Genomic DNA, 15,744 nt, shown 5'->3' on the forward strand with positions numbered 1-15,744 from the left:
TGATAGAACCCCTTTAATTTATCTTTTTCCATATCTTCCAAAGAAACTACAGTGTATCGCTAAAATGTAAACAAATAGGCTACTGTGCTGCGCTGTCTCTCTTTTGCTATTTCTGGAATGTTTAGTCTTGCCTCTGTGAAGTTCTAAAGGCGTTGCCCCTGGCAACCGATAGCATCTCTTACCATCATTGCCGAACAGTTCACACGCACAGACTAGAGTGGGCGCGATGAGCTCCGGTAGCCGTGTCACAGCCGAAGGTGCCGCAGACGTGTGCAGTGTATGGGTAAATAAGTCAAGTCACATTTATTTATATAGCGCTTTTCATAATACAGATTGTATCAAAGCAGCTTCACAGTGATAACATGAAAGTAGTACAACACAGATCAATAATATTGTTAAATATTAAATAACCCCAACTGAGCAAGCCAAAAGCAAGGCGACAGTGGCAAGGAACCAAAACTCCATCAGATTGGATGGAGAAAAAACCTTGGGAGAACCCAGGCTCAGTCGGGGGCCAGTTCTCCTCTGGCTTACATTCATATTGTTTATATATAAGTATTAAATATAAATATTGTTTATGTATAAAACAGCACCATAACATATCGCAGGCGTTGAGTCGTCTCTTCACAGGCGTTGGTCTTCTCATCACAGGCGTTGGGGCATCCGAAATCCCCGTGAGAGGCTGGATACAAAACTGGACCTGACGAACGCCATTTTTCTCGGGACAAGCGTCCCGAGATAACAGCAGAAAGGCAGATGGGAAATAATTAGCATAGCTGATGTTCATAATGATTTCCATTATACGGGAGTCGGTGTTAGAAAACCCCCATCTCACAAACTCTCCGCAACCCAACCATACACGCCGACCCGTTTGTCTAAAAAGCTGTTGAGCCCCACTGGTGCGTTGCAGTTTCAGTGGCAAATGGTTCCGTATGGCATAACAGAGGACTAAAAGGTAAGCATTATGTGAATGCTTGACTAAAGAGATGCGTCTTTAATCTAGTTTTAAACTGTGTCAGCGAGTCAGAGCCGCGGACCGTATCGGGAAGGCTATTCCAGGGTTTTGGAGCTAAATGCGAGAACGCCCTCCCTCCTTTAGTGGACTTAGATATCCTAGGAATGACCAGAAGCCTTGAATTTAGTGATCTTAAGGAACGCGGTGGATTGTAGGGCGAAAGAAGGTCCGTTAAGTACATAGGAGCTAAACCATTTAGGGCTTTATACAGTAGGTCAGTAGTAGGGCTGGGCGATATATATCGTTACCGCGATAGAAAACGTCAGTCGTAACAGATTTTTTTATTTTTTTAATACATGCCCCCGAACCCCCCTAACGATATAATTTATAGGACCTGGCACCTGGGTATTTAGACAACTTTGTGTGGCCCTGATATGCAAGAATACTACTGATTCTATATGTTCTATTGTATTTATTATACTTTATTCTATAGTCTTGCATATTGAATACTAATGCAAGACTACATGTAGTAGTCTTATGTCACTGTTTATAACACAGAGCGTTCATCCTTTGCTGGGACGCTTAAAAAATTATTGGGGGCATAAATTAAGAGTATACCCACTTCTCCAGGCACCACTACATCACTGGTTATCCGCATCTTTCCTTCTCTTATGTATAGTTACTTTTTAAACATGAAAATCGCTTTCAGCATGAATGAACATCCTGCTTGTTAAAACGAATGTATAATCTTGTTTCTAAAAGCAAAATTACTAAATATGCAGCGCGAGTTATATATATATTTTTAACTCCAAACAATTGCCTACTGGACCAGTTGATAAAATCTTCCTTTGATTCGATCCGTGATTACAACTTCACTCTCAAATTAATCGACCGCATTTTGTTGATGTAAAAGACGCGCGCATGCACAACCACTGAGAGGGAGCGTGCGGTGTTCGACGCACTATAAGTTGTGTATAATTTAAACTACTTAGTCAACACTAACAGTAGCTGCGGTTTGGTTTTCATATTGCTGCTCTCCTTCTTGTCACTTCTGAACTGACGGGTTGCCAGATATAACAAAAAGAATATAACAAAAACAAGCCCGTTAAAACAACAGTGTGTGCAGAGTCCGGTTGTGCAGGAATACCCTTCTCCGTTAAAAACGCAGTATAATAAGCACATGTGGTAAAAAAATATTATAATTATATTATATCTATTATAATTATATAATAAACTGATTGATGAAGTAAAGCAATGCATGAGATTGAAAAATTATTTAAAGTTGAAATGCACCTATGAGTTGTATTTAATATCAATCTGTTGTGGGAAGTTCATCTAAAAGTTTGAGTGTTTTTTGTTAAATATATTTTGATATAAAAATAGTTTACCAAATAAATAATTTACCAAATAAAATAAAAATAAAACAAGGTGACATAGTTTTCATTTCTAAAGTATTTGGGTGTATTTACAAAGCCCTTTTTGTCGATTTTTATTTTTTTTTATTTTTTTTTTGAGGATAACTATATAAATAACTATATCGTGGAATATATCGTTACCGTGAAATAAAATTAGTCATATCGTGAAACACAATTTTGGTCATATCGCCCACCCCTAGTCAGTAGTAGTATTTTGTAGTTGATACGGAACTTAAAGGGTAACTAAACCCCTGGTCAGAGCCTGACTCCACCCACTGGCAATATTTGAAAATGCTGAAAAAGTGGGCAGACCCCAGCAGAGATAGAGGGGACGAAATAGATGCTAAAACACTCTATCCTGGTCGTTTTCAATACTCACAATTCCAACTCCTCACTCCCTTCAGTGGTTTTGACGGCACAAGCTGGTTTTTATACTGCCAAAGGCGTAGCTCACGTGGTGAGCTGAAACCTGCGTATGTCACGAAGTGCGGAACATCCAATAGGAAAATTCAACTGCAGTAGCCACCGTTCAACCTGAAGAGGGCAGCACTAAGACGTTTTTACACCATATATTGTAGAAATAGAACACTTTATAAACAAATGTCAAAAAAGTTACTCGAATCAATGACTGGTATTAATAAAGATCCATTCTTACAGATCATTAACTAAAAAAAGTTGGTTTAGTGTTTAGTTACTCTTTAAAGGATTAGTTCACTTTTGAAAAAACTTTTGCTGATAATTTTCTCACCCCCATGTCATCCAAGATGTCCATGTCTTTCTTTCCTCAGTCGAAAAGAAATTAAGGTTTTTGATGAAAACATTCTAGGATTTTTCTCCTTATAATGGACATCCATGGGAACCAGGTCCAACCGAGGTCCAAACGACAGTTAATAACAGTTTCAGATGCAGCTTCAAATGTCTTTAAACGACACCAGATGATGAATAAGGGTCTTATCATGCGAAACGATCGGTTATTTCAAAACTTATTCCAAAAATGTAACTTTTCTAAGGACAAATGCTAGCCTTGCTCCGTTCTGTGAGGTGCGTTTGCAACGTCACGTAATACGTAATTACGATCAAAAGGTCACGGGCGACGTAGCCAGAAGTACAGAGTCAGAGAACAACCGAGGTGTTTACAAGTTAAACGCATAGGTTGAACGTGAAAACACATAGGTTGAACGTGAAAACTAACTCATACGCCGTTTACAAAAAAGGAATTAAAAGGTAAAACAACGATGTCGGACGATTTTGATTCTGTACTTCCTGGCAACATAATTTTAATAATTTCTAATTTATATTTGTTCATATGTTCTATGATAAAATACTTTCTCTCAACTTTTATAGTCTCAAATATTATTATTTTTTGCTCTTTGGTATTAATAATGAGTATTGGTATGAGCATTTTCTCTCAAATACATTTTTTTTCCTCTCAGATAATTTATTTTCTCGCATGTGATAAAGACACAATTCTAGCTCCATATTAACAGACCCTTTATTCCTCTGTGATAGACAGTGTTGCTTCAGGTGTTAAAATTAAGCCTGTCTGCATGATTCTCTGTCATAACCATAGGACATGCATATCAGTATGGATGAAAGTGCATAAACATAATCTCATATACCTCTGGCCTTGTTTCTCTCATTCTTTGACAGCTTGTTGATGTGTCCTGCAAGGCGGCAGGATGTATGTGGGGGGACAGATGTAAATGGACCTGGGAGCTCACATCTGGGTCCTCTCAAGACTCTTTTTGGGATCACTCTTCCTTGTGTGTATGCGTCTGATAGTACCTCTGCACAGACCATACCACAACACATAGGCAAGCCAGAGTTCCCTGACACAGGATGGGACCGCATCAAAGATCTTTTTAGCAGGGGGTGAGTATTAGTATTATCTGTTTGTAATCCATCAACACAGGGTTGTAGTATTTATCATTTAAATGTTTGCATGATAAACTTCCCTTCCCTTTGGCAGCGACATCTCGGCTGCGACTGAAATCTCATTCTCTCTTGAGTTGGTACTTATTGTTGGTACTTATTTTGAAAAAGTAATTCATGACCACTTACAAAGTACATTCTATATAGTGGGAGTGTGTGAAGAATGACCATACTGTAATCTGGGCGTACTGCCTTTGCCATGTCATGATCATGTCGTCTCTATTTTTTCTCTTTATGACTTTGCACCCTTGATTTCCATTGTCTGGTCAGCCTATTATGTACAGTTTTTATTAGCGATGCATCACACACATGTGTTCTAAAATCAGCTCGAAATATCGAACATGTTTTGATGTCCTCTGACTGGATGGACTAAAAAATTGGAGTCTGTGCCCATCATACACTACGTGATATTCTCTGAATTCTGTCAACTCCGAACGCACAAAATCTGCAGGCTGGCGCAGGACTTTGGCAACTACTGCCAACTCACCCAGATCTCAAATCGGGGGAAAAACCTGAGCAAAAGTCGAGTGTATTCCAGCCTTTACTGCCATTCATTAAACCTCTCCCGTGGCCTCAATCGTATGCACACTTCAAACTCTCGTCGGACGTAGTAGGTCAACCGGGTACTTTTTGCCTACTCTTTTATGATTACTGTGAATTCGGACATACTTTTTGTCACATACTGTTTTTCGCCTACTAGTAGGGAGGTATATGATTGCGGATACTCATTTCTTCTCAATCTGCCACCCACATGAGATCAGCAACAGCAAATGACAACAATCCAATCAATTCCTAATGGACAAAATCAAATCCCAACAATCTTTTCTTGTTCAAAAAGCCTTTTCACCCTAATATACACAATAGACAAGAAAAGGCTATTGCTGTTTCTTTTGTCATGTCGACTTTAAAGCAACTGTGTTTATATATTTTATATATCTATATACACTCACCTAAAGGATTATTAGGAACACCTTACTAATACTGTGTTTGACCCCTTTCGCCTTCAGAACTGCCTTAATTTTATGTGGCATTGATTCAACAAGGTGCTGAAAACATTCTTTAGAAATGTTGGCCCATATTGATAGGATAGCATCTTTCAGTTGATGGAAATTTGTGGGATGCATTGCACATCCAGGGCACAAAGCTCCCGTTCCACCACATCCCAAATATGCTCTATTGGGTCGAGATCTGTTGACTGTGGGGGCCATTTTAGTACAATGAACTCATTGTCATGTTCAAGAAATTTGAAATGATTTGAGCTTTGTGACATGGTGCATTATCCTGCTGGAAGTAGCCATCAGAGGATGGGTGCATGGTGGCCATAAAGGGATGGACATGGTCAGAAACAATGCAGGCTGTGGCATTTAAATGGTGCCATACCCCACACCATTACACCATCACCACCAGCCTGCACAGTGGTAACAAGGCATGATGGATCCATGGACCCATGGATCCATCCACAGAAATCGAGACTCACCAGACCAGGCAACATTTTTTCCAATCTTCAACTGTCCAATTTTGGTGAGCTCTTGCAAATTGTAGCCTCTTTTTCCTATTTGTAGTGGAGATGAGTGGTACCTGGTGGGGTCTTCTGAAATATAGTGATGAAAGCCAAAATATAAAATACCATAAATTAATATTTATTAATTAATCCACAATTTTGTAGAGGGGGGTCAAAATTATACTTTTCACTTATTATTATCCTGCCAGAAATTACAGGACTAGGAAAATAACATAAAGTATAATATATAATAACCTTAATTTAATTATTTTACAACATAAAGTGCATGTCTATAACCCAATGAGTATTATATATCTTATATATTTATATATTAGATTCTAAGATATCTTAATATCCTTTTAGATGTTGGTTTTTAATAAATGTTTAATTTGGAATCTTTCATTAAGGCCCTGAATGGTTCAATTTCAGAAATATGGCGATCTCAGTGAGTAAATTGTACACATTTTCATTGATCAAAATTGGGTACACTTTGCATACAACTGATTCTTTGGATGCGTTCCACTTCGCTTTTAGACACACACTCTTCCCTAAGCACCTCACCTTGGGGAATCCTTGTCGCCATTTTGAAGTGTGTTCCACTTCGTGAAGTGAACAAGTGAAGTTTATATGGACAGACCCTCGACCCCTCGATTTTTACAGAGGGAGCGAGTCTACTTCATATGTACACTTCAGGCAGCTTCATATACCACAATGCAACATGATTGTGATGTCACTGCAGATCACCTTTAATTACCTCCACAAACAAATCTTGATTTTCTTTTTTTTTTTTTTTGGCCACAAGATAAATTTTTTTGACATCCTTATGTTGTGGCCAATTAATGTAAAGTTGTAGCCTCGAGATTAACTATTAGCTCAAAATAAGATGGCGCCAGCTGGTAAGACAGTAGTTGTCATAGCGCTCCTTGTTTATGTTTTTTATGTGGTCAATTTAAGATATAGGCCCAATGACACTGCCCGTTTTTCATCACAATGCAAGTACTATAGTGCTTGAAAAAAATGTTCGGGAGTAATTTTACAAGTTTCACATAAAACCCCGAACAATAAACATTTTGGATTCGGAAGACATGTCGTTGCTACGGCTTTTGTTTTTCCATCTCTCTTCCACTGCTCAATTAAAAGCAGGAAAAGCTGTATACGTACTCTACGAAATTCCTCAAAGCCGTACTCTTATAATCGCCATCTGTCTACTCTTATCCGGGGACATACACAATGCCCGGGACCAATCGAAAGATTGCCGGAATGTGAACCCTAGGTCACTATTATTTCAACCACCAACAATTATTCTGGCCTCTAACTTAATGCAAACGGTAATGGAAAATTAGAATGGCAAAACCTAAATATATTGCTAGGCCGACAGTTAAACAAAAACAATAAAGAAATGGAGCTTCAAATCAATGACTCGATTATCAAAGATCCACTTTCCATAGCCACCAATCTCAATAGTTATTTTATAAATTCTGTAAAAGATATTACTCAGCATTTTGTTTCACCTCTGTGTTGTGATAATGTTATCGATCCACATCAGTCTGTATTTAAAGGGGTCATGAACTGGCTTTTTAAATTGTATTATATTGTTGTTTGTCGTCAACTTATGACATTCGCTTGGTTTTTGCATTCAAAAACATCAAAATTAATAAGTAATAGGCTATTTTGTACCCTAGTTTTGAGCCTAGCTGAAAAACGCTCGGTTTTTATGGGCGTCTCACACTGAAGACTTAGAGGTAAAATGCCCACTGCTGTGAGTGGATAATAGTTTTGCATATTATAATGAGTTTCAACTCACTCGTCGATGCACTTGGGGGAAATTGTTTTGAAAACGTCCAATGTTGTAAAATAGCAACCGGAATGATTCGCCCATACATGTTCGACCCAGAGTCCGTGTGTTGCACTATTGGCAGGGCTCCAGACTAACTTTTTGCCTTGGTTGCACTGGTGCGCCTAACTTTTTTGTTTAGGTGCACCAGCACAAAATTTAGGTGCACTCAAATTTTTCCTCGTCTCACGTCGGATTTAACGCCACAATTTCAAGGTCACCTTTTTATCACGCACCATATATTCATATATAATATGTAAATGCTTTTAAACAAACAAAAAAAAGATGTAGTTTTTTTGTTATTTTTTTTAAGCACAATTATACTGTATATAAAAATATAAATCTTAAAAAAAAATTAAAGTGCTGTTTTTACATTGTTCAAGTTAGGGCAGGGTATTGACACAAAATTTCACAATTCTCAAGGAAAACAAATCTCAACTAATGCTTTAAGCACAATTATACTGTATATAAAAATATAAATCTTAAAAAAAATTAAAGTGCTGTTTTTACATTGTTCAAGTTAGGGCAGGGTATTGACACAAAATTTCACAATTCTCAAGGAAAACAAATCTCAACTAATGCTGTAAACTGGGAGTCAGTTGTAGCCCACTGTTTCATTACCCTTCTATAATATTGAAGGTAAAAATGACCTGATTTGTACACAAACACTTAAATTACACTTTTACTTATTTTTACAATAATAATGTTATATGAAATATAAACATTTAAATGGTGGCTGCATAAAAACTTGTCAGATTTTTTCAAATAATATGCATTAAATATTGAAAAACATTAAAAATTATATTGAATTTGTAATATGTTGCATATATTTGGCAAAATGCACCTCTAGAGTTAATTTTTCTAGCTAGCTAATGAGTTTATGGTCACTGGATATGTTTTTTCTGAGGTAAATGTGACGTTACATTACATTGTTTACATGCCTTTTACTGACATCTTTCCACGGTTGAAACACTGATTGAGCTATTCCATGTGAAAAATACAGATTTCGATAAGTTGTACTCTATCTTTTAACACACTTTCAGATGCTCGTTCATGTTTATTTCGCGCTGTAACTGTAATTATTAAGGCGGAAGAGATTATTATGTGCTCTCCGCGCTGCTGCTTCACTTGAGCTGAGCCAGAGCGATCTCACGCCACAGGGTCAATACACTATTTATGTTTTTGAATTTTGTAAGAAAATTGACCTAATTTGAAATCTCAGACTTTGTTTCATATCAATAGTAACAAAGCACAAAGATTATTGTGATGTATTGGATGGGATGCGCATTGCACGCTACAATCTTCCATTCATTCATCAACTGAAAAAAGCATAGCCCAACGGGTTCGTAAAATGAGAATTAGTTTTTGAATATGAGAATATTTTTACCTAGCCATAAAAAGTAGCCTACATTTTAAAAGTTTCTTCGTCGTATGTTTCTTCTGCTGCTGATTGCCATAACTGATTCTCTGGTGTTCACGTTCAGGGCGCAATTTATTTCGTATCACACAGCACGGAACATTTTCATGCGTGCAAGGAGAACAAAAGACTCGCTTGTGGAAAGTGAGCGGATGCGATCATGCGAGAACAGGTGCACTGGTGCGACCTAGGTATTTGGTCGCACCCTTACAAATATTGGTCGCACTCTAGAGCCCTGATTGGACCAAGGTGTATTTGGGGTCCTTGAGATGTTCTGACATGCCCTGACATCTGTGCTTTTTAAGTTGCCTATAAACATATGAATGGCACAGGTGAAATTACACTATATTTAGCACAAACAGGGCAACCATAATATGTGAGCAACATGTATGTACATGTTTGTATTTTTGAGAGAATATTGTTTATGCATGGTTATTGAAAAAACAAAAAATGAAAGTTTCTGAAATAAGGCCACAAAACGCATATGAAATATGGGTCCACAAGACTTTTGACTAATTGATGTTGTTGCCTAGAGTTTTTTCTTCACAATGATCTGAAAATCATCCTCCTATTCGTTCACATAAAACTGTGGATTGGGTTATATTGTGAGACATTTTTTGTTTGCCAAGGCAATATGCAAATGGGCGTGAACAGGCCAGTCCTCATCATGTATAATTAGGTGATTCTCACCTGAGAGAGACAGACACGCATAATAATGACCCTTAAAATCAAAATATAAATGAAAGTCAAAAACCCATTTTCAGTCATAATTGGAAACAAATCCTGGTAAAATAGGTTATATGTAGGGGTGCAACGGATCAAACAACTCACGGATCGGATCGTTTCTCGGATCAGGGTCACGGATCGGATCATTTTTCGGATCAAAAAAAAAAATTTCCCCCAAAATAACTGTAATAGCCTACTGACAAATTCTTTAATAATAAATAGACTTAACATCATGATATTCTGTTTTATTTTAACTTCACAGGGTTCCAGACTGAAAGTTGAGGGCAGCATCACCTCAAATGAGAACTCACAGCGAGTTCTACAAAAAAAAAAAAAAATTCTGGTAGCACTGGGGCTGACAATAAATCACTAAGCTTAATTTAGGGTGTAGATGAAATTAACTTAGTTATTATCATTTATAATGTCTTAATATCAATTAATAAAAGTAGTGAAAATATCATCGTATTTTTTTCATTTTAGGACAATCTTTAAAGGATAAACAAAAAATGTGTTGGTAATCACATAAAAAATTCAAAAAAATAAAACATTTATTTATGATATTATTGAAGTGCTGGGAAAAGATGTGTAGTAGGCTACTTGTAAGCATTTGACTATTTCTTACACATTATCATATATAGGCTGATTTGTGGACTAAAAGCCTTCTATAAGTGTTTCTCCTGGTTTCCACGTCAGCTCTGTTTGATCTGATATGGTTTATAACAGAAACCTGCACCGAATCGGAGTGTTTCTCACTGGATCTCGTGGTGTTGATGTTATTAATTCTGAGGCGAATTCAATGGATTTCTTCACTGGATCTCCTAGTAACAGTGTTGCGTGAGCGAGATCGGCCCGCGACTGTCAAGTTCGGGGCTTTATTTTGTCAATGGTTTGCTGCTGCTGCTCCGACCACGGTCCTAATCATAAATGAGTAGCGTATTTTCGTTCCACTTTCATTTTGTTTGCATTCGCTGCTAGGTAACGACTAACGAGTCGATAGATCGCTGATTGCTCAGACGCACATCAGGTTGTGATATTTGTCTCCGTCTCCTTCCCACAGATGTTTACGCGCGCTATTCTTGTCACGGATTCATTGACGCGCTGCTTTACCATGCCTTTAACGTGTGGCAAATTTACTGGTCGCACATGTGCGACTGGATGTAAAATTCAGTCGCACACTCTCAAATTTTGGTCGCAGTCTGGTCTGGAGCCCTGAAATGACGCGGGGCGTTCAAGCTTCTCCGTTCCTCTGCTCGCTATAACGAAGCTGTGCGTTGACTGAACAACATGCGCACGTTTTTTTTTTTGTTTTTTTTTCATAATCAATCCGCGGATCACGTGTGTGCCGAACCGAAGACATTGATCCGAACGGATCACGGATCAGTGATGATCCGTTGCACCACTAGTTATATGGGCAATTGTGTAGAAGTGATTCAAAGTTAGAGTTGGAAACATCTTGAAAAGAAAATTCTATTTCCATATAAAGTATTATTTTTAAAGTAGGCCATTTACATTTTATAATACATATTTCCAAGTTAAGGATTCATTATTTTGATATGTGCATTGCATTAGCTTGCATTGGATAACAGTTGATTAGATTATTTTTGACAAATCATACTATATATTTAACATATGAGCAGAAACTGTCTAACTAAAGCTTATTTGATGTCTATTTTATTGTAAAAATTTTATAATCTATTTCGTCTGTGTCTGTCTATTTCTTTAGGCTATGCATCTGTGCATTTGTTCTTTCACACACCCGATTCATATTTAAACAGTCTTTTTGGTTTTACAGATCAGTATAGAACAAATCTCAGTATAGTCTTACTAAAGTGAATGAACGCTCAGTGCGCACGGGTCTGTCTGTGCACGCATTTAATATTTAAACAGTCTTTGTGCAGTTTACAGACACTATTCAATAACGCGATTAGAACAAAGCACTTAAGAATAAATGACTTGCATCAGCTGAATCCATGTGCTCCTCCTCAAAATGAAACGGGTAACTGAGGTATCTTTTCAGGATGACAGTATTATTCCTCACAGCGTAGCAACACGAGCTAAAGTTAGATTTGTGATAAACTGGATGTTTTATCGAGCTGATATATGGGCGTTTTCATGGCTTGCCTCAACATTAGCGTTTGAATAGTGTGCGCTCTCAGTGGGCGGGGTCACATTAACACGTCATACGCTATAATTAGGTGAAAGGGAAAAGACTGACATCTCTCTCTTTTCATACAGATTATATCAACTGAGAATCATTGCTTTTTTATATAAATTACTTTCAGAAAACGCGTTTCAGAAAGATTTTTGCGGAGACAGAGTGAGCTCAAAGCGCACCCTGTTTATTTTATTTATTTTACAAAAACACAAGGTTTTGAGTGTACACACAAAAGAAGAAGACCCTCTATAGTTTATAATCATGTATTGATTATATGACCATTAATGACGGAATATTTTAAGTCTATGTTGCAGCTATGTGAAAAAAAAACAACGATCAAAACGTGGGGACGCGTTTTTGGTCCTCAGAGGTTTAATCTGTCTGCAAATCCAGTAGGGCTGAACAATTTTGGAAAATAATCTAATTGCGATTTTTTTTTTTTAACCAATATTGCGATTGCGATTTAATATGCGATTTAAAAAAAAAGTTATTTACCTTCTGTATTAGTCGACAAAGACAAGCAATAAATCATTGTACAGTAGGGATGGGAATCTTTAGATAGCTCATGATCCGATCTACTTTTTTTCTCTTAAAATATGTATTTAATTACATGTGTAAAAACACATACTTTAAAAAACATTTAATTATACCAATTACATGTTAAGAATTTTAAATAGGCTACATAAAATATTATAGCTTCAAAATATAAAAGCTAGTAAATAAAGAGAAAAAAAAAACATTACAAGCAATAAAGTAAGAGTGGTCTCAGTATTTAAAAGTAGGCTGTCTGTATGTTTTTCATTCAAGAGCTGGAGTGATTTCCCCTCAGTTTAAATACGATTTGCTGCATTCACACTAATGCATATATCTCTTTTCAAATTGTAAATGTGGTTTGTTCTGTTGGTTTAAGATATAACTGACCGTGTTTACATTAATTTCGCGTCATAAAAGCATTTTGACATGCAAGTACATTTACCAATGAGTCACTCACAGCCGCATGCACGAGCGCTCTTCACAAAGCACGCGTTAGTATTTTAAAATGAAAGAGCCTTCTCAGTGATTTTCATGGTTTTAATATACAAGCCAACTGCATTCCAAAAGACATAAATAATGCCTCTGTGAAGCATTTGTAAAGAAAATTCCCGCGGGAGAGAACGCGCACTGCAAGTGTAATTATAACATCAAGCAAAGCGGCAAAACCTGTTCAATGAAGCCCGCGAATGTCCTTGTAATTCGGTTCAGTCCCGAACTTTATGAAATAACGTTAGCTACTATGTTTTGTAAGGTTCGAGCGGTGTCGTGTGTGTGAGTGAGGAAGAGAGAGAGCGAGAAAATAGAAGCAAGCAGATTCAGAACCCGGTTCGTTTCTAAAGCACGCGCAGCGTCATCACGCATGTGTTTAAAAACTATAAGCTCATACTCGATTCTGAAATTCTCTGAATCGATCCAGGATTGTTGAGGAGAGAATAAATAACACAATATCACATACATTAAAAATAAACTGTTCTTTTCTGAACGCCTGACCGCGTAGCGTGGCAAGTTGATGCTTTATCTTGCAGACTGCTTTTCTCTCGCGTGTCACGTGACCAGTGTAATTGCAGCTCTTGCGATTACACTGGTCGCGTTTCATCATATCGCGATTTTATCGCAAATGCAATTAATCGTTCAGCCCTAAAATCCAGTCTTGTTTACAAAACAATCCTCAGTGAAATGAAGCGAACAGACGGACAGTGTTTTACCTCATCAGCTGGAACGTCATTAAAAATAAAGTTTATCCATGCAGTCCTATTGGAATCCAGAGGAAGCATAAGCAGCGACTGTCTTCTTCCACAACCAGGCACTGCACAATATTTTGTATTGCTCGGTTGCTCGATCTGGTTTGTCATCACGAGGTAGGCCTATGTATTTAGCTTAGCATGTAATACGTGGCTAAACCGACTTTGCTGAAGTAGGCGTTAATCTTCTTCTGCAGGGGTGGTGTTTTATCCTCTTTGATGTCAGTTCCCCACTTCGAAAAACGAGTCGTTTGCTGAGTCTGGTGTCAATAAAAGCTTTTATTGGACTTACTGTGCGTTCACACCGAATAGCGCGTCAAATTCATGTCTACCGCGTCTAGTTTGACGCTTGACCACTTTGGGTTAATTTGCGCGTCAAGAGTGAAACTGACGCGTGTAAAAACAAAAGTTTGAAGCAAAATTTGTGCATCACGCGCGTTAGAATCGAAATCTGTTGGCGGCCAATTTTTTTTTGTGTTGACAAAGCATTCATCGAGAGAGTCACCGCACTGGAGATTAGAACAGCGGCTTGGGGATCATCATCACCGTAGTTGTGTCCACCGGACCCTTTGGAGGCGAACCGTTTGGCGAGTTTCACCATTTGCTCGCTCCAGGAGCTGCGCCTGGCCCACGGCCAGTTTAATGACCTGTTGTCCCGCATTGGAGCGAGGATCACCCTCGCCCATCTAATCAGTCCTTTATTTTTGTTTTGATGATAGAGCCAGCCTCCAAAAGTTATTAACCTGTCCTGTGATTTTTAAGTTTATAATATGAAATAAAGTTTTGAGTGGTAAAATATTTGCTTTGTTGTGCATTAGAACCACACCAGGCATTTAGTCATATTACAAAATGTATTGAAGCATCCAGATACTTCACCACGTGAGCAAGCAGCAGGCTCCTGATTAGTTAACGCGGCGCGAATTTCACGGCAAAGTTCAGATTTTTCAACTCGGGCGGCAGGCGTGAATTCGCGCCAAACATGTCAATGCACAAAAAGCACTAACTAAATCATTCACGCGAAACACACTTAATGCTCCAGACACTCAATTCTCGCCATTCGCACGAACGAGGCATATTTTGTCTACCACGCCACGCTCTACGCCTCATTCGCGCCGCAGGAATTTTTTACACACGTTACACTTCTTTGCATTGATTTAACATTGAAATCATTTGCGTCTGACGCTCTATTCGCGTCCGGTGTGCACGCACCATAACAAGGACGTTTTCAGTTCTGAAACTTACAGGATATTCTTATAATATGATGACCTCTTAGATGTCAAAAGCTCAAGGAAAATTTGATTTCTCAGTTCATCACCCCTTTAAAATTTATGAAATTTCAGAGTACGAAGTAACAAAAATTATTACTGGCATGAACAATTCAAAATGTATTTGGCCTTATTACAGATTTTTTTAAAGAGTATAAGGATCCTCTTATATGTCCAATTACTCATCTTCTTAATATGTACTTCAATTATTCTATGGTCCCTGCAGATTGGAAAGTGGCTGCAGTTACACCAATATTCAAATCATGTGTTACAGCAGACATGTCCAATTATAGACCTATTAGCATACTCCCAGTTATATCAAAAATAGTGGAGAAGTGGGTAGTCAGACTGCTAGTGGCCCATCTGGAAAATGTTCAACCTTCATTACATCCATTACAATTCGGTTTTTGGACCCATCACTCCACCGATAGCGCCATGTGTGTGTTAACAGAAAACATAAAAGGTTTGCTTGACAAGAGTCCTTGTGTCGGGGCTGTCTTCTTAGATCTGAAGAAAGCCTTTGACTCTGCATCAGATTTTAATATTCAGATTGAGTAAATTTAACATCTCTGATCAAGCACTTTTATGGTTTCAATCTTATCTGTCCGACAGGAAACAGTACGTGGTAGTGGATGGTGTAAAATCGACTTGTCTAGATTCTGGAGTTGGGGTCCCTCAGGGGTCTATCCTTGGGCCTGTTCTGTTTTCTGTCTTTATTAATAACCTACCAAATTCATGTCCAAATGTCTTATTTTTGTTCAATGATAGT

General features: G+C 37.9%; 1 protein-coding gene across 2 annotated transcripts in view; it reads left to right on the forward strand.

Moving 5' to 3' along the window:
• timmdc1 (translocase of inner mitochondrial membrane domain containing 1) overlaps positions 1-15,744 on the forward strand; it is a 161,857-nt gene that overhangs the window by 12,385 nt on the left and 133,728 nt on the right. For both annotated transcript variants that reach the window (XR_016168858.1, XM_089132257.1), the window contains exon 2: positions 4,021-4,242. Coding sequence is in view for 1 of the 2 variants with exons in the window: in XM_089132257.1 (XP_088988383.1) it covers positions 4,021-4,242 (222 nt within the window). In the remaining variant the exon portion in view is untranslated. The remainder of the gene's footprint in view (positions 1-4,020; positions 4,243-15,744) is intronic.

The sequence above is a fragment of the Pimephales promelas genome, chromosome 6, assembly GCF_988280905.1.
Source record: "Pimephales promelas chromosome 6, fPimPro1.hap1.1, whole genome shotgun sequence".
Taxonomy (NCBI): Eukaryota; Metazoa; Chordata; class Actinopteri; order Cypriniformes; family Leuciscidae; genus Pimephales; species Pimephales promelas.